The sequence below is a fragment of the Nipponia nippon genome, unplaced genomic scaffold (assembly GCF_047370975.1).
Source record: "Nipponia nippon isolate SJK-2023a ecotype South Korea unplaced genomic scaffold, ASM4737097v1 scaffold_2, whole genome shotgun sequence".
NCBI lineage: Eukaryota > Metazoa > Chordata > Aves > Pelecaniformes > Threskiornithidae > Nipponia > Nipponia nippon.
Genome location: NW_028262336.1, coordinates 10,705,991 through 10,726,230, shown reverse-complemented (window position 1 = coordinate 10,726,230; position 20,240 = coordinate 10,705,991). Strand labels below are relative to the sequence as shown.

At 38.0% G+C, this 20,240-nt stretch overlaps 1 protein-coding gene across 4 annotated transcripts in view; it reads left to right on the top strand.

The window, feature by feature from the left end:
* The window catches only part of CBLB (Cbl proto-oncogene B), a 137,081-nt gene that overhangs the window by 64,238 nt on the left and 52,603 nt on the right, over window positions 1-20,240 (top strand). For all 4 annotated transcript variants that reach the window (XM_087757278.1, XM_087757282.1, XM_087757279.1 and 1 more), the window contains exons 4-5: window positions 6,054-6,200; window positions 17,769-17,925. In XM_087757278.1, the coding sequence (XP_087613404.1) occupies window positions 6,054-6,200; window positions 17,769-17,925 (304 nt within the window). The remainder of the gene's footprint in view (window positions 1-6,053; window positions 6,201-17,768; window positions 17,926-20,240) is intronic.

Here is a 20,240-nt window from a genome sequence, read left to right as displayed (position 1 = left end):
CACAGATCCAGAGTTGAGCTGATTGCCAGATATGAGGGTAGACAGTTTTTTTTCTCCGCAGCATGTTGACAGGAACCTTTGGTTTCCTTTACTTCCTCTGAAGTGTTAAGGAGAGCTCCATTGTTAAGACTATCTGACTGTATCTACACCTGTAGCTTTCTGAAACAGCAACGCTGGGGTTTTTTTGTTTTTTTCTTCCTATATTTACTGTCTGTGAAAGGGGAAATTCTCGAAGAGGAAGGGGGATAAATGAGTCAGGCTTATACTGGATTATCAAGAGTGAATTGGTAGCAGCATATATCATTTTTAGTCATGTTTCTGTGCCTTCTGGAGATTTTTAGAAATTCACGTTTCTTCAGAAATATTTTTTTTTTTTGGTGATTTGTCCTGAACTTAGTGCATTCCTGTCTGTGTCCCCTGTCAGTAGTTAATGGCAGAAGTATAATCTGTCAAGGGGTTTTATGGGAAGCTATGATTTTCCTCATGGTGGCAAAATACAAACAGGAAATAATTTGGAAAGGGCTTTCTTCACGGAATGGAAGCCTGGGGCACAAAACGTAAATGCTGAACTCTCGGAGAGCAGAGTGGAAGAGCTCGGAACATGGGTCGCCGCTTCTCTCTTTTGGACCTGAATCACAAGACTTTTTTGTGTCCCTTCGAATCAGTTACATGTATTTTGTAGGATCTCTGTGTTTTACTGCCACTCGAGCATATGGATCAGAAATGTGTTTTGTATATAACTAATTATGTGAAATGAGGTCTGTACATATGCTTTGGATTTTGAAGCTTCAATATTGGGGGGGGGGGATTTTTCAAAGTTAAAATAAACAATTCACCTTATGAAGGCGTTTCAAACTTTCTTTTATCCTGGTTCATAAGCAGTTATGATTTGCAGTTTTGCCAGCTAACAGAGCTGTCTTTGACCATTATTCTAAATAAGAATTGTAGAGTAATACAATTCAGTAATAGTCTGGTATACTTTTGTGTCAGATCTATCTGGAAAATATTCCTAGCTGCCGAACAGATTTTATTCTGGCTCTAAAGACTGGTTTTCTGTGCCAGGGGATCGAGTTATATACTATAAGCCTGGAAAGTTGATGTATTGTTTATTACAGCAGGTTGTTGTTTAACAAAGTATATCTGTGTGGGTTCAGAAAGATTAAACACTTACTAGATGCAATGAAGAAGGAAATCCAGCAGTAACCTAATTTTTGGAATGGCAGAACTGCAAAGATAAATAGTCCAACTTCTTTTCTACACTATGTTTTTTTCTAGAAATATGGATAGTTGTAAAATAAAAATAATTGTTTTTCATGGGAGATAGCAGTATACAAGCATGAAAGTAGAAACGATATACACATACAGTAGGTAAGCAGGTTTATGCATTTGCAAGCTGTTGCATGAGGTAGAGGTACATATTGCTAAAATGACTGTCTTGCTTATCATCTGTGAAATCCAGTAATTATGAAGGATCAAGGCACAGATGTGTGCTTCGCTCTGTATATTTACGTATATGCTGATTCGGCCAAACATATTTGTTTTGGAGCTCTTCAAGTTTGGAGCTCTGAGTATTTTGCTGGTCCACCCGCCCAGGCAGGCAGTGAACGCAGGGCACAGGTGTTCTGCCCACTTCAGCGCTCGGGCCAGCGGCTGAAAGGAGGTGACACTGCCCAATTCCCTATCCAGTTCTGTGTACTAGACCACATTGCCTTCCAAAAAGGAAAATTAGCTTTCATACAGTGATTACAAAGTTGACACAGCCAAAACTTATCTGTGTTATTGCATGCCGGTCATGCTTCATTTTCCTGTTTAATAGATCCAAGAGGGTAGGACTGCTTCAGACCTTCTACTACTGGCTGCCGCTGCTCTGGTTATAGCTGGGATATTGTAATATTCCCATTATTAAGCCCTCTTTTCAAATTGTGTGTGACTTGGTATTTGAAAAGTCCTTCAGTTGTGAACTCTTTGCAGTACTCTCTAGCCTGACTCCCCTCCCTGGAGTTGAAGAGAAAATTGATTCAGAATATAGTCATTTACTGAAAAGTGAACAAACTTAAAATTCTTGTTTTCAGGCTTTACTGCCTGCATTTTAGAAAACTTGCTGATGAGGTATAACTCCAAAAGACAGATTAATTTTGAAACCAAGAAAATGCATCTTTCTTCTGATTAACCAAAAGATGGTTACTGATTCAATGGACCTTTACAAGTTTATACTAAATGAACATTCAATTTTTAATTTTTATATCTTAGGCGCTCTGGGATTGGTTCAAACCTTGTTGATTCTTCAGAAGATCTGTCATGTACAAGCGTGTATGGCAACAAATAATAGAGTATGACTGAAAAACTGGTACTTCAGAAATCAAGTTGTACAAGGGGTTTGAACTGTATGGCATCAGTTTGAGTTGGCAAAAGAAAGTTAGCAAAAGCTAAGCATGAATCGTAGGAAAAATACCAAGTAATAGGTGTCGAGTATGTTGCAAATAATATGGAAGAGACCTACACTATGCATTACATAAAATGCAGTTGATAAAGCATCATGTAGTGTTAAAATATTATTAAATCTCACCACAGTAGCTATTATATTGTGGAGAATGCTCATCTCGGTTCGATTTGGTATAAAGAGGCAGTGTTGTTTGATTTTGATTTCTGAAAGATAAGGTTTTTCTCATCAGCATGAAACCCATTCTCTCTACAGAAATAAAGGAGATGTTTGTGCTCTGTACCAGGCGTAACACAGCTGAGGAAAGAAATCCCACCTCTAACCTGCTCCAGGTTTCCAGTGAAAGTACATTATAATTTTAAACCCTGAAGGCTGGCTGTTGAGGCATAAAAGCATTGTTTCTCTATAATTTGGATAGTACTTTTTTGACCTGTAGCTCCAATATGATCCCTTAAGATATTTCTCCCCTGCTAGAATCTAGTGAGTCAAAGGGTGTCTCCAGAGCATGTATCTGCTCAGCTCTTCTGTGCCACCAGACTGCCAGTACAGTTGTCCCTCTGCCACTACAACAGTCTTCACTGTCACCAGGAGAAGAAGAGCCTGTGGTACGGTCAGAGATGCAGACTGAGTTGATAAAGATTGGTTTCTTTACAGTCTCATGGTGGGAATGAGACCTAAAATCAGTGGCTCAGATTGACCAGTTCTTTGGCTTCCATTGGGATTATTCACCAATATGCTGAGGCTGATGGTTTTAGTTGTTTTTCAAATAAATGGGACTTGAATACCGTGTCTCACACTTTTGAATGGAAAATAAGATGGAAAATTTTTGACACTGCTCCATCTTTATATGGGGGTAGAAGAGGGAGTCATCCTAACTTAGAAAATGGAGCTGCACAGACTGCCAGGTGGATAAAGTGGAGTGTGTGCTTCTTGAGATGCCCTGGGAAAGCTGTCCACAAGGCAGCAGAAGTACATGTGCTAAAATGGGTAGACATTGTCCGAAGAGTGAAATGCACAGGTGGGGAGAATCACTGGCCCACCCTGCTGGCAGCATCTCTGCACCTTGTGTAATTCTTGAAAACCATTTCTAAAATCATTGAGCTTTGTATCTCTCAGTAAGTTACTGAGATCTGGTACCACGTAAGCATATCTAGGCAAAAACGGTGCAATATGTGCTTTACGATTCTAAAGAAAAAATACATAAGTGAAAAGACACGATTTATTATGATTATTTGATATCAAAGAAGGACTTGAGATAATCATCTGGTACAGCAAGAATGAAAATTAAGGAGGAAACACAGCTACCATATATATAAATGATCAAGAATTTGCTATTTTCTGCTGTGCATACATGCTGTGATGTGTGTTCAGGCACAGATAAGGTTCAAGTTTCAGCTTTGCACGCAGATAAAAAGACGATATCTTGATTTGATATTAAAACATTTTTTCTTGTTTATACAAATACAAACAAAATAATTTTACTTTTCTCTTTTTTTTAACCAACGTCTATAATGAAACAAGATGCACTTAGTGACTAGTGCTGTTCAAAGAGGAACGGGCTTTGTGATTTAGATATAACCATGGATGCTTGTCTATACTGTGCGTTTGCTGTCCAGTTCCTACCAGTTGTTGGTTCTGGTCGCACACTGTGCAGCTGTACCTAAGAGGCAATGCATGTGGATGGATGCGTGCGTACAGACACACACACGTTCGCCTCTGGGCACCTGTACGTGACTTCATCCCTTAGTTCACTACAGGGCTCAAGCCTCACGAATCCAAGACGCTCACTAGGTAAATTTGTACCTGAAAAGAACCCCTGCAGCACAGTACACTGCTAATGTAGACAGATAGATGGTGTACCAGGCAAGGGAGAGCTCTGTTCAAACTTGCACCAAATCATGTTCCCATCTGTCCTGAGTACAGAAAGCTGCTTGCTTAAATCTTCGGTCTAGGGCAGGCTGAGGAAGCCACGTTAAAATAGCTGTTGCTTGCTCTCTGCATCAGGCTTGAGTTCTGGAGGAGTAAAATAATAAAGAACACGTCTGTGTAATTAAAGTACAAAGGAAATAGGAAGGGGGATAGCAAGGAACAAATCCAGAAAATAAGGAACAGTTGGGCATCATAATTATAGACATCTGATTATACTGGAGGAATTAAAGGACTCTGAAAGAATTAGCCCTACAACCATTCCAAATCTTGAAGGGAGGGAGAGTGTGTTCATCAGGGGGTTGTTTGTTTGCTTTAAATTACTTATGTTTTCAAAATAACTATCATAGTTTTCCTGGTAGCAAAGCCTATAGTAAAATCTGCAACACAACTTCCACAGGAATCTTTATTATAAGTTGGTCACGTATTTAGTTGAAATAATTACTACTTCAGTACTAAGTTGAGTGTTCCTTTAGGAAGACACTAGGAAATCTGTTCAACTGGGGTTTTTTTGAGATTTTGAGCGTTCTGAAAGCTGTTTGGTATGCATGTGTAAAAACCTATCTTAATCTTTTCATGTGGCTAGGGACTTGTGAATAAGTTTGAGTTTATTTAAAATACTGTCTATAGGCAGTTATAAATTACATGATTGATAAGCATTTTATTACATTTTTCATTAAATTGTTTGAGGCACTGTTAAGTAGTGCCTGAGATCGTGAAAGGTGAAGGGGCTTGACACAGGATACTTCTAACTCATTAAAATACTTAAGAATACAAATTCTTCATCAGAAACTGCTCAGTCTCCTGGGCGGTCTCTATTTCATATATCAGGTGGGAAAATACCCCTTTTTTACTGCAAGGATGACCTAAGGAATCTCCAGAAGGAAACTCTTATAAAGATTGCTTCACCCTTCTCTCTCCTCTCCCCACCATCTCCTGCAGATTTTTCCACACAAAAGGATTATTTGCATTTAAGGATGCTATGCCCTTTGCTCTATACTAAATGGGATTTCTATGCCAAAATCTAAATAATTTTTGATAAACTGATACAAGTCTTGAAAGCTTATGGAAGTGAGCTACTGAAAACTGAAAGCAAGTTTTAACTAAAGAGAAGGCATTTAAAAAGAGAATAGGAAGTAGCTGTGGCAAGGGAAAGCTGTAAAGAATAAAAAGAATAAAATTGTCATAGGAAAAAAGAGTAAACCTAGTTCTGTGCTGTGTTTATATTTCTAGAAACCTGGACTGAAATAGGTGTGATGTCACATATAAAACTATATTTTGAGTTTTTGATGTGGTTTTTTTTTTTAAATGTATTAGCTGTCTAATTAGTATAAATTCCTGCTTCTGCAATGATTAAATGAAATAGAAATGCACAAGCTTAATCTTTATGGGGATCAGAAATGTATCTGGAATATGCAGTTGAGAATGCAAATCTGTTCTGTTGCTGAACAAATGATTTTATATTCGTGGAGACTTACGATAAATATGTCCTCAGAAGTGCATGGAAACACAAACTACTGATTTGTATTTCTTTGATGTGTTTTCAGTTGAAAGCTCAGTGTTTTTCTTGTGTCACACAGTGATTATTACACAAATATGCAGGCTAAACGAGATAGTGAAAGATTTGATTCAATTTATTCAGTTTTAAGAATTTGATGTGAATTTTTTTTTCCTATTATATCCACAGGAGAAACCTAACAAAGCTGTCCCTCATCTTCAGCCACATGCTAGCAGAAATCAAGGCTATTTTTCCAAATGGCCAATTCCAGGGTGATAACTTCCGTATCACCAAAGCCGATGCTGCAGATTTCTGGAGAAAATTCTTTGGAGATAAGTAAGTACTAACATTTTGCAAAATCGTTAATTCTTTCTAACCATAAGCATGAAAAAGAATGATATTTTTCAAAAATCCAAATAAAGGTTCTAAGTATGTGGGTGGGCATTTCAAAGGTAATTTCTTGTCTAAGTCTTTAAATTGGCTGAAACTGCTAAATTCATTATTAAGAAATTTTTTTTTTACTGTTGTAATTTGCTCAAACGATGAATAAAAATGTATGGGCAGTTCTGTCAAGGGCACTTACACTCAATCATAAATTAGACTACATTGCATGGAGTTTATTGGTTCCATTCTAGGGTAAAGATAGTACATTGTTTTCATAATGTACATGGCAAATCACGTCCTTTCATATTATGTGTATATATATTCTACAAATGATAACTCTAAAGTCTGAATTAGGAACTTGATATTGGTCTCATGGACAGGACGTTTCCTTATCCCATCTTTATCTTTCTAACTACTACAATATTTAGTGGCATTTGAAATAATGATTTTATCCCTTATAATCGAAACTTTTTTTTTTCTACAACTGTACTACTTATAAGGTAGTCACAGGGGACTAATGTTTTCTTTTGTTCAAGTTCTGTTACAGAAAGAGGTAGAATGACATATCTCCAGTTAGAAGGTTTAATCAAAAGCAGGTTTTGGAGAAACTTATAGTTCAAGAATGGGTCGTAAAATGAATGCAAAGTGTGACTTGTAGATATGTGATTAAATCCTGATAGCAAATACAATATTGAAAATGTAAAAGTAGGCAGGTGTGGGGTTTTTTGTTTGTTTCTGGGAAACAATTTTGTTTATGATACAGAGATAGGCTTCATCACTTTCTCGTATGGAATGTTTATTAGCCTAACAGTAAGATAAGAGGGATGAGGCAAGAGGTTTGTATATTTTACAATATAATGGAGCAGTCATTATGGTCATCAAGTCTGATACCTTGCACAATGCAGGCCATAGCAAGGCACAGAACAATTCCTGCAACAATCTGTTATGTTTTCTGAGCAAGAGCAGCTCTTTAAAATAAGTCGTTCATTCTTTATTTAGAATACCAGCCTAGTAGGTTGGCACTTTTGCAAATTAATTTTGTTCAGTGTGAATTTACAAGGGTTTCAGTTCCTTTTTTGTGCTAGTCTAAACACAGCTATTGCTACCTTCCAGCTTTCTGGTTTCATTATAGTGTTATCTGGTAACTTCAGTCTTCTAACAAATTTCTTTCCCATGTAGATAACGTTAGAGTGTGATCAAGTTGCTGTATCAATCCTCTTTTTGTTAGAGGAAAGGAATCTGACCATGTTTTGTGTTACCCATTTTAATGTGAAGATGATGTTCAAAATACCTTTATCTGAACTTTTGTAGGTATCTGAAGGATTCATTTACATGACGTGTAGGGGTCTCTGTCAGATGAGGCTTTTAAAAAACATGTCAGTCCAAAAAAGAAAAACAGGAGCTTTGAAAAAATTACTAACGATCATCTTTGTTCAGTGTTTCTGTTTTCTCTTCCTCTCTCTCTCCCCTTTGCTTAGCAACTTTTAGAATTTAAATCCCCTCATGGTCCTTCTCTTCTCTTGTTGGGCTCTGTCCTTGAATGACCTTTACCAGCTGTCTTGATGGCCAATTGCATTTCTGTCATTGGGATTTACAGATCTTGTCTTCTGCAAGCTGCTGTTTCTTTCTGTCATTTCATCTTAACTCGTTTCATCAGCTTCCCTATTCGGTATCATGTTCCTCTTCGTATTTCTCTACTAACTTGTATTTTCTGTGTGAGATTCAAGATCTCACAATAGATAGGTACTTGAGGTGTCAGAGAGTAGGAAACTGTAATGTATTAATAAGTTTTTATCAGAACAAGGTTGGTAAGAAGAATTTTTCAGCTGCCTCGGTCCATCTGAACAACTCAGCTCTACCCTTATCTTTTTTTTGTTCACACTTGACTCTTCTCTTCCCTGACTCATCCCCTGGAGCGCTTCTTTCTAATCCTTTTCAGGGCCCCAGCGCTCTTGCCATGCCTTTTTTATGCTTTGTTTTTTTCCTGCTTATGTAAATTTCTTCATAAAATGCAACTTCAAATATGAGCTCTCAGTACTAACACTGTGACCTCCTCCCCTCTCCCTGATAGGTACTTTGATAGGGGCTTTTTGGTGTTTGGTGGTTTTGGGTTGGGGTTTTTTGTTGTTGTTGGTTTTGGGTTTTGGGTTTTTTTTAATTGGTTAAAGCATCCATGCACCAAAAATGCTTAGGAATCAAGGCAGTTTTGGGAGGTCCGGTTAATTACATATGTAACCTTGGTCATCTAGTATAGCCTGGAAGTTTTTTGAGTTCTGTCTTGTCAGGTGCTTTACTTTCAGACTAGGTAAATAACACTCTTTTAGTGTTCCCAGCTCTTTCCTAAGAAACTGAAGCTGTTTTAGTTACCTGTCTTCTGAGCAGTGAACAGTTGATCTGTGCTTGGCAGCCTTGCCATTATCTCAGGTTTAGTTAATTGTGCTTAAGTAACTGTAAAACATGTAATAGCATGTATGTCAAATAAACAGATGAGAAAAAGGTTTATTTGGCGTTATGTTTAATCTCTTCATTAAACAAAATGCCTGAAGCTTTTTAAACATTCATTATTTTCTAATCCATTTAGAAATATGTGACAGGTATGCCTGTGAGCCACATCTTTTACAATGGGCCTGTTATGACAAATTAGTTTGCAAATACGCTAGTATCACTTCCCTAGAAGCAGAGCCTACACAAAGATTTTGGGTGTTACAAACAACTGGTAAAATCTGTTTCTAACCTGACCACCTGAAGATAGGCCCCTAGGACTATCTGAAACCTCCAGCGCTGGTTAGGTGTGCAGTGCAATGAAGGAGCGCAGGGAGGAACTATATAGTATGTTCCGTAGCTGCATCTCTGTTTGACAGGGCAAGCCTGGACTCCTCACTTGTTTGCAAAAAGCAGCCCTTACTTTGAGGTCACTAAGTAATACTGCTTAAGATTAGAGCGTAAATAAAAAGTAAGTTGTGATGGATCTTGGCTTCTGATGGGTAAACTATAGCACAAGAAATAATTCTGATGCGTTTTTTGATCTGATTGGAAGGAGGGAATTGGAACTATTAGATTAATTTATGATTTTTTTCAGCATAATAGTGTCATAAAAATAATCTTCCTGTTTCTAAGCATAATGAATTGAAAGCTTTTATATAATCCATTTTCTGCCTTGATTTCTTTCTGAAATGTTGTCGTTTTTTTATTTTTTAATTTGAAATATTCTAAATAGCAAGAAGGAGGTGAATAGCCATTTATGTTTTTAAGTCGACTCTTTGGCTTTCAATTTTTGAAAACGCGACCTACACTTCCGCTTACAGAAAGCAATATATTATAATTTGCTGAGGAATAGAATCCAAAAGATACAATTTCCAAGAGTCCAGTTTGTAGTTAAAAAAAAAAAAAAAAATCTATATCTGATTTCTTTCACTGCTCTTCCCCAGTGAATGGGGAACTTCTAATTTTGTTGGTTACGCTTGTCTGTCTGAACACTTGCTGCAAAATTGTGCAGCTGTAACTAAGTTTATTCATCCTGTTATTAATAAGTATCATAGAATTCAGTCATTCTTTTTGTCCTTAAAGCTAGTCAGGTGTATGTTCATATGACTTCAAACTCATTAGCAAAATAAATGGCTAATCTAACTATTTCAAGTTTCTGACAATCACACATCTAGCTGCTCTTTGAATTTCTGTAGAAAACCCAGAAGTAGAACTCAGCAAGCAATTTGAATGGCTCCGTGTCAGAGCAATGTGCTGAGATAACATCACACGTTCTTGGCCTTCAGATACCTCCTCAACTTTTGCATTTCTGGTGCACCTCTACAAAACTTCTAGATAATGACAGTGGCTAGAGAAGCTTGGATGGGAGAGAATGTTATGGTGCTTGTAAGAACAGCAGATACCTCGCTAACAGAAATCATCAGTCCTCACATAGGCAGAGAGTGCAAAAGGAGTAAATAGTCAGAGCCCGTACAATCGTGAGGTTTTCCAGTATCACATCTTTCAGAGGTGAAGGGGAAACCTTGGAAGCGATGTGATGTTTGGAAAGGATCTGGAGAGACTAATGTGGGGTTTAGGAATGTATAGGGAGGATTGATAAATCAAGGTGGGAGATCATGACATTGTGATTATCTGGGGGAAGGAGAATGTGGACAATAGCAGTATGACGAAGGAAGAAATGGAGGAATTGTTTGCTCTGCAAGGGCAAAGTAGAATATGTATCCAAATTAGGGGGTAGGTGAGGAGGTCAGCAGCGTCAAATAGAAGGCCCAGAATAGTTTTGGTGTATTGACTTTGTCAAAGAAGCTGACAGAGAAAAACTATCAGGGAGATGAGGGAATAGAGAGAATTTTGCATTTGCTTTGTGAAAACAAAAATCAGGAACGAGTGAGAACTTTCCAAAGGCTGAATGACTGGAGTAGGCTGAGAATGGAGCTCTGTGGCATATTCACGGGCTACGAGGAGGAAGAGAGCCTCTTAAAGGAACTGGCTGAAAAAGAACTAAGGAATAAATTGATACAAGCTTTACACCATGGTCAAGGTTAGAATTTTAGGTTAAGATCTATACCAAGAAAGAGCTTGATCGTGTCAAAAGCAGGAAAGCGGTAAAATTGAGGAGGTGTGATTTTTGAATTTGTACCGATTACTGGAATACAATTATTGGAGCAAGTGGTTTTAGTGGAGTGAATCTTCACCCATGGTTTACCATTATATTTGCGCTGAAGCAAATGATAGTTAAATGTACAGCTAAACAGTAATGTTAAATGGAACTGTGAAATTGTAAGGCATGTAATCAGCAGTTACATTTGTTTATGGATACTTTAGTAACCCCCAGTGTGTTGTGAATATGAATATAAAACATAATCTGATAGCTTCTTCATTATCTGCATTTTATCACTGTATAGTGCTTGACGTTAATTTCCCCTGGGTCCTCACTCATTTTAATAACACCTTACATCTTTTACTAGTTTGCTGTTCTGAGCAAAAATGTGCAAAATACCACTGGGATTGGTCCTGAACTGAGAAGGAGAGTGGGTGAGATGACCTAACAGGGCTTTCCAGCCTCTGAATTTGAAAGCTACGGTGAAGTCATGCAAGGCTTTGTAACTATTGAAATTTGTGATTTGTGGCTGTCTTCATGTTGCAGAATGAATCAGCAGCGAAATGTCGATGTTCTTAGATTTTCAATTCTCCATAGTTCCGCCATTTATTTTAACTTTTAAGGTTTTACTCTTCATTGTGAAACCTTACAAAATTGAAAGCATTTCTGTTGTTGTTGTCAGGTAAATTGATTTCCCCCCACCTTTTAGTTTCTGAGGAAAGAGAAATTCTTTTCTTGCTAGGGTCAAACACATTAATATTTTAATGCTCTGATACCTTCCCCCCCCCCCCCCCCTCAGCTGAGGCCTGAAATGTGTTTATTTTTTATTGGAATTTAGGAAAAATTGTGGCTATTGATTTCTCAGTAGCAGTTAAACAGGGTATTTCAGAGTGATACTCTAAATTTTGAGTAGTTGTGGTTCTGCTGTGGTCAGTGCTTTTTGGCTCAGGATGGAACAGGCATAGGCTCTGTGGCTTGGGTTCAGAGAAGAAGCAGTAAAACAGACAGACCACAATGCACAACTTAACTTGAAAACATTTAGCTGTCACAAAGTGAGACCTCAGATAAGCTAGGTTTTAACACCGTGTTGATGCCCTTAATTTATTACTTGATTTCCTGTTTTTGCTGCTGATAGTCCCCAAGAGCCCTACTGTTGCCTGAACACTGTAAAAAGATGGACTGAAGAGGTGGTCCTGGCCCAGAGGGCTTCAAACCTGAGTATGAACTGACGTGTAAAGGGAAGCCAAAGATAAAGAGAAATGAAGGCGGAAGCGGCATGATCCAAGTGCCATAGCCTTCGTCACCATCAGGACAGGCGCTTTGGTGACAGGAACTCCTAAAGAGAAGGACGTAAACAGGGAACGGGGCCTTTAGAGGATGGTTTCTCCCTTGGCTGATCAGCAGCACGGGAAATAGGCTTGTTGGTACCCTTGTTTAAAAACTTGAGCTAGAGGCAGAAGGTACCGTTCCCTGGGTGCTGGTGAGGCATGAATCTTTTTCATACAAACGCGAGATAAACAAGTTTGAACAAGAAGATAGATAATATTATAGAGAAGAGCTAGTTAATAGAAAGTTGCAAGATACAATTGAAAAATAGAAAAGGGCAACAGTCTTCACAGCTTTTCAGGGTGGCTAAAATTGCATGTACAAAGGATAGAGAAGAGAAAGTTGTAATAGTTGGCACACAAGATAGCGAGACAAGAGAACAGATTCTCGATGGATACGCAGGAGAGGCGGTGTTTTGAGTATGAAAGGACGTGCAAAAGCATGGGTGTGCTTTGGATTTGTGGTTAGAGATCAGAGTTGGAAGTATATAGATAAGCACGTCCCTTCGGGACGCTTCCGGAAATGCAGACTTCCTGCGTCCCCTAAGGAAGTACTGACTTGCTGTCTCTCATGCGGCTTTCGAAGTGGATATTTTTGGTGGTATATCTCCCCCAGTTCATAAGGCCCATTTTCTCTCTTTTCTCACGTTAGATTCGTCTGTATTTTTTCTGCATGACGTCACTATTTAATGATTGTACTGGCACGATATGGCAGAATTCCTTTTTTCCCTTAGGACTGAACTCCTCAAGCCTTCTGTGTGTCAGTTGTTTGCTCTGCAGTTCAGAAGCAATGAAAACATGTGGCCTCTCGCTTAAAATTGAAGCAGCAGTCTTAAGAAAATGCTCTGTTCAGTGATGATAAACCAAAATCCACATTGCTCACTGCAGACTTGCAAAGAATGTTGTTTCTATCTGGATCAGTATTTATGTGAATATTTTTGAGTTTGCTCTGGGTACAGTAATGCCCTTTTCATGTTATGTTTTCTGGCAACGTTTGAGAGAGTCTTTTGCAGACAGAACGTTCGCTCTAAGTGTAAGATACACAGGTTCATGTTTACCTTCCTAGGCATACTTGTGGTCTGCTCTGGTTCAAATGGGAGCAGTGTCATTTGACATTCCAGAATAGCTGCATCTCTGCAGTTCTAGTGAAGTGCCATACTCTGCATGCACAGAAAATATTTGCTTCCTCTCCCGGTTTATTTTAATGTCTTTTGCTTTTCAATAATGCAGCAACATTCAGGGAGTTTAAGGAAATCCTATGTACACAGGATCAGGGCAGAAGGGAAGGGAGGACCTGAATTCCTCTGCTAAATTGTTTGAAAATTACATGGTAGACACTAATCCTTCTCGTTTGCACATATGGAAGTTGTGTGGGTGGTGTTTAAAACACTGTATTTGAGATTATAGAGTGACACTTCCCTTTGACATGTGTCAATAATAGTAAATAGATATCATCCTATATAAAAGTATTTTTAAAAAGCTTATACTTCAATCAGAACATTTTTTAATTCATCATTCTTCAATTGCACTTGCTAATTTTACTAATGCAGAAGAAATGTGGAGAAGTAGCGTCATTTTGAGAGGCTTGGGGGCGAAATGGCTTATTTTAGGGTTTTTGACAAGACTCTTAAATAAGAAGGCAGCCCCAAGGTAAATGCCAAGATACAGATAGTTTTGTTGATTTGAGAGATAAGATGTACGCAGAAAGCCCCTTCAGGAAAAAATATTCAGGATCATTTGTTTTATTTGTTTGTTTGGTTTTTTTTTCTTTCCTCAAATTGGTATGGGCTTGGCTCTACTCTAATGATGAGGAAAGGCAGTGCAAAGACACTGTATGGATGAATCGTTTCCTAAAAGTTTGGCAGATGGAGATTAGGTTTTCCTTGTAAAAGGTCCTCCATAACCTCTTTCTGCTGTGTAAGGCGTGCGTTTCAGCTTCCTTCATATTTTTGTTTCCTTCTGAAGTTATTTCTCTGAAGTTTTTGAACTAATTGAAGGTCGTAATAAAGTAACATGTAGCACAATAACAGTATGTACATGTAATGTAGTCAGATATTTTTGTATTATTGCAGAGTCCTGTTATTTTCCCCAAATTATATTACAAAAAGACAAACTGTTACCAAAGCCCTGGCTGTATCTGTTCATAATATGTGCATGTGTAGTAGGGCTTTTAACTTTGGGCATCAAACATTGGAGGGAATTCCCGTCACCATGTAGTGCCGTCCTCTCGCGTGAGCTACTCCCCGGAACGTTGTCTCAGCTGGAGCCGTGTGTGCGCTGCTGCACGGGGCAACTACGTAACTACGATCAAATACCTGAACGACTGAGACACTGCACTTCCTCAGCCTAATTCTGTAGAGAACTAATGTTACCGGGATGTCGAATCCCATCTTTCTGATGAGCTGTATCAGAGCTGACTAACTCATCTCCTCCTAGACAAGTGTCCACAGGTTAGCCTAACAGCGTGAGGCATGTGCAGAATACCTGCCAGCCTCCAGTGCAGGGTATCATTAGGGCATGATGCAACAAATATTACAAGGATAAAGATCACTGAAAATATTTATAGGAGATACCTTCTACGGTTCAGGAGCTGAATGCTGCAGGCAGTATTTCATTACAAACAGGATCCTATTTTTTCTTTCTATAAAGGCAATATTTTTTTTCTGTTAAAAACTATATGTATTTAAGCAACAATCTACGCATGCTGTTAACTAGGTCAGTCCCAATCTCAGCCTTGGTTTGATTGGTCCTGTTCCCTTCCCCCTCCCACTGCCCCTGCCACCTCCCCAAACAATTAAAATAACTCTTTAGATTTTAATAAGGAAAAGGCGCCTTCAAAGGCTGTGCACCCCCTAAAACACAAGAAAGCAACAGCAGTGAAATGTTAATTCAAACAGAAGCTCAAGTTGCCAGCCATCTGCGAAAGCCTCTTTCACCCCCGCATCACTGTGGGAAGCATGCTGCGTGACCCCCGCCTAGATCTCTGCCAGAGGACGACGTTTCTCAGCGTGCCTGAAAGGTCACCAGTTTTCAGTGCTGTAGGACCAGGAGGAGAGGGTGTTGCAGAATCCTTCACCTTGTGAAGACTCGGTAACACCCTTATTTTGGGTGAGTGTGTGCTGTCTGCAAGGTCTCAAAATAGCGCAGCAATTTGTATATATAAACTGGAGAGAGATGTTCAGGGAGAAATGATCCCTGGCTGGTGCTGTTTCAATGTATTTAGGAATGATAGCTGTATAAACGTAGCTGCTGAGGAATAGGAGTTAACGTGTTTCAACAACCAATTCTCACCTTTACTTAAGAAAGCAGAAGATGAAAGACCTACTCCACAAAGCTGCAGAAAAAAATCTGATTAATTTAGCGAATTTTAAATTGGCTTTTTTCGGACACTTGTTCTTCGACAAGTCCCACAAAATAACTTTAGATGTTATTTCATTAGCTAATCACTCATTTCCCAACATCTGGTTTCTGTCTTAGCCAAAGTACTAGCCAACAGAGCTCTAAAAACGTACTCTCCTGAAGACTTTTGTTTTTCTCTGTTGTTAGCGGTGTTTTGGGGGTGCAGGGTGTTAGTGAATAGATAGTGAAAGATCCTACTTATGAATTGCATCTAATTAACATGGTTTCACAAAACTGTCTCAGGTGAGGCATGAAAAAACAGTTCTTAAGGTGTAGTATGGCTATAATCATGCCTGATAGGTTCTCTGTTGTTTTTTATTTAAGCATTATTGTCTTAACCATTTAAAAAACAAAACAAAACAAAAAAACCAAACCAAACCAAAACAACAAAACAAACAAAACCCCCAAACAACCCCCACCCCTCAAACAAAAAAAAATCCCGAAAAAACTTCTCTAACCCCATTTCAGCATGGTCCCAGTGCTGTAACGATTTAGGGTGGTTTACAAAAAGAAGCAGAAAACATTTCAAAGTCATGGTTGCAGGACCTGAATAAGCAGTAGGCACTTGAACTAAGACCACTTTAACACCACAAAAACACTGACATTTGTTCTCTGAACTTAGTGCAACATTTCGTTCTCTCTTTACCATAATCAAAATTTGATGTGCATTCTTTCTTAAATGGCATCTGATGTGGTATCTCTCTTCAGCTCTTTGTGGTTTCCTGTTTTTCGTACGCAGATGAAAGTATCTGCTGAGATCTATTAAACTTCACATTTTATCATTTATGACTTTCTCAATATAAGCCTCCAAGTAACAAGTAGATTTCTTTGTACTTACAAATGTAGTGAATGCCTGATGTGGTAGAAATACAGGAGCGTGTCTTTAGTGTTGTACTTCAAATTACTACTTGTTTTAAATTAGGTTAACTGCATAATATTTATTATGCAGGACCAACTTAATGTAGTCAGTCTTTTTTTTTTTTTTTTTATTTTCCAACAGTACTGTACTACCAAGTAATATACGTTTCCACATAAGAAAATAGTTAGAAAAACTGGAATAAAATATTTTGGCTCTTATAAAAATAACGCCATGTGAACTAATAAAAATTGCAAGAAATATTGACAAGTTTGTGAGGCCTGTGTCTTTTGTCATTTCAGCAGTTATTAACAGAATATTACTATGAATATGTGAGATCTTATTAAGTCCTGAAAATAGTTATATATTGGTAAATAGTTATATGTTGGTTATATTTTGGTTAATTAAAGTATTTTTGAAATATCATATAATCTGCCCTCAATGTGAGGCAGAACTTTTTTGAGAGAAGGTGTTACAGCTTTGCACAATTTGGATTTAACCCTAATGACATGAGAAGAACTGCTATAAGTGAACAATTTCTCATAGTTTTGAGAGTGATAAAACAGAGCACTTTAAAGTGATCAGCCTCATGTCAGATTCCAAATACAAGCACTTGGTTGGCAAAATAATTAATTTGCATTATCTCCGACTATGCAAATAGAAACAGTTTGACATAACAGGGCTTTGTATAATTGGATATAATGGATAATTTTAATTTCCTTTTATTCTGATTTCCCACCTTTTCCCACATTCACTACTCTCTGAAAATACTCCCCATCCTGCAAGAATGTGTGAAGGTGAAGATCTGAGAAGATGTGTCTTCTAATATTCACATAACTATCATGGGCTATGACAGGCCTTGGACCAGTATCGGTGGTATTTCGTTGATTGCTATCACATTACTTGACCAGTGTTTATGAGCTTTAGCTATAAAAAAGTCATCACAGTAGATACTAAGTTGATGCTTATCATTCTGAGAAGAGAGACTGTGAAGAAAGGAGTTCTTTACCAAGCACAGAGCTGGTCCTTTACATTATCTTTGAGAGGGTGTGAGGTTGGTTGCTACACCTGCTTGGTAGGATATTTCAGTTTCTGCAGTGTTCTTTTTGTTGTCCTCCTAAAGGAGCTTGAATATTTATCATTGTAAATAAATGACACTTTCTTTGACTGTTTAAAGGAAGGTAAACTGTTCTTTCATTTGCTTAGGCTGCTTTCAGAAAACTTGTTTCCCCCCCCCCCCAGAGAAACCAAATTAATGTTCCACTTCTTTAAAAGTCCAGTTCTGATGTCTAAATAAGGTATGAAATTTTAAATATGTGGTTTTATTAACTTTGTTATTTCCACCCCTCTCACAGAACTATAGTGCCATGGAAAATGTTCAGGCAGTGCCTTCATGAAGTTCATCAGATAAGCTCTGGTTTGGAAGCAATGGCTCTTAAATCTACTATTGACTTGACCTGCAATGACTACATTTCAATTTTTGAATTTGATATCTTCACTAGGTTATTTCAGGTAAGATTTGAAAATTGTAGATACTTGTATGAATTTGAGAAGCTTAGTGCCGTGAGGCAAGTACCTATGGGTCAAGGAAGCGGATTTTTTTGAAAAACTGAAATAACTGAAATACTAGAATTCAGAAATAAATTGTGTGGGTTTTTTAGTCCTTCAGAGGTGTTTGGGGCACCAACACCTACATCTAAAAACCTGAAAACATCCAGTAACACCTGCTTCATTTCTGCACATGTTTGGTACGATTACAGTATCTTTGTGTTTGCTGCCTACTTATTTTTCACTGTTCTTAAATGCATTCCTAGAAGTGCAGGCCTTCAGGTACTTAGATAAGTTTTACTTGTGTTTTCATTGTGCTTTTGTGTCTATATATACTTACATGAAGTGTTTCTACAAACACATAAGGAGAGTCGCGTATGACTTTTTTTTAGGCTAAATGTAGGCCTCTTTTCTTTATGAATATATTTTTGCCATTAATGCTCTGCTGTTTATTTACAATAAAGGACTATCTTTGGGAATAGCATTAATTGTATTATTGTTAATAGGTAATATTTATCTGAAACAAGCTTCCATGTATGTTAGGTGCCTCTGTTAACCTTGTGTCCCTTCTACAGAACACACTTGAAGTATTTTAGTCAATATAGAAGTCTGTGCCAGTTTGCATCCATATTAGGTGTATTGATTCTGAATTTGTCACTTTGGATATTTCTTTTGTATATAGGAATCTTTAAGGTATAAAAGCATTTATTTGATCATTTACTTTCTTTACCCCGTACAGTGATAAACTGGTACAGAGCCTCAAGTTGTGCCAGGGGAGGTTTAAATTGGATATTAGGAAAAATTTCTTCACTGAAGGGGTTATCAAGCACTTAGGGGCATGGTTTAGTGGTGGACTTGGCCATGCTAGATTAACGGTAGGACTTGATGATCCTAAAGGTCTTTTCCAACCTAAATGATTCTATGATTGTTCTTTAGCCTGTTGGAGAGATGTTCAAAATACCAATTTTATGTCAAAGCCTGGGCCATATTTGTTCCATCTTCCATGTTATTCTGTGATAATCTCTGCTTAGCTTTCTTGGTTTTGCTGTTATGGGAAAGGGTGCCATTACGAAGCTGATATTAAGATTTGGCAGCAGATGGTTTTAGTTTACAGAGTTTTGATTTTGATCATCTCTTCTCCGTTCCGAGTCAAAACTGTATCATAGTTGAAAATGTTATGGTGTCAGTAATCTCTCTGTTTAATTTAACCACAAACATTGGTCACTTACTAAAACACACACAGGTTATGGAGATTTGAACAAAACTTTGGGGGTTCTCTTTTATGAAATAATAAACTAGACAACACAGATCATTGCACTTCATGCTGCTTTGGCAAAATCCCGCTATGCTTTGCCATTTATGTGGAGCTTTATATGATCAAGCATTCCTGTCTGAACATTGCTGCTTTGGGATCAGTTTCTACTCTGTCAAAGTTTCTCCCTTTTGTTCAGTATTTGGCAAACTAGTATGGTGTTCAGGTTAGTAATCAAACCTAAATCTTGATCCCAGACTTGACTGCAAAATGTCTGAGGCCCATTGGCTGCAACATACATCACTATCAAATGCATTTATTTAAGGTTCCTTTTGGTAGCACTTTTTCCCCTAATTGCTTGCAAATAATAACAGGGTTTGGTTTTTTTTGTTGTTTGTTTTGTTTTAATCTATACATCAAATATAAAATGAAGTGAGAAGTCAGTGATCTGAGAAGTAACAGTTTGTTCTGACCCTGTGTGGGGTCCTGTAGATTGCATTGAACTTCAGGACAGAAGCCTCAGATGAGATTTATTTTCCTTGTTCTGTAAGCCAATGACTATCTGCTCACATTAGTTTCTCTGTGAGGCCACTGCTGGTTTGATTCATTACGGTGCCTTGTGCTAGAAAAAGAGGATCAGCAGTACTGGTACATGTAAGGAGAGAAGACTGGTAAGGATTAACTTCTAATTTAACAAGGAAGCAGAGGGCGGATTTTCGCCGAACAGATTACCAACTGGTGCAATAGCTGCGTAACTGCTGAAGTGAACTTGCACTGAACTTGGTCTGAGAACCTCTCCCAGAGGTTACATTCTACTTCTCTAGTTTTTAAACAGCTTCTGTAGCTATGTGTGCATACTCCCACAGAGAGAAGATCCCGATTGTTTAAGTAATCAAAATACTGTTTTGCCAATTGTGGGTTGTGTTACAGAAAAGCTGCGTTTATAAAGATGCTTAATCACAGAAGAAAGCAAGACTACTTTTTGTGGAGATCCTGTAAAAGTGAAGTTGCTCCCCCTGCCTCCTCT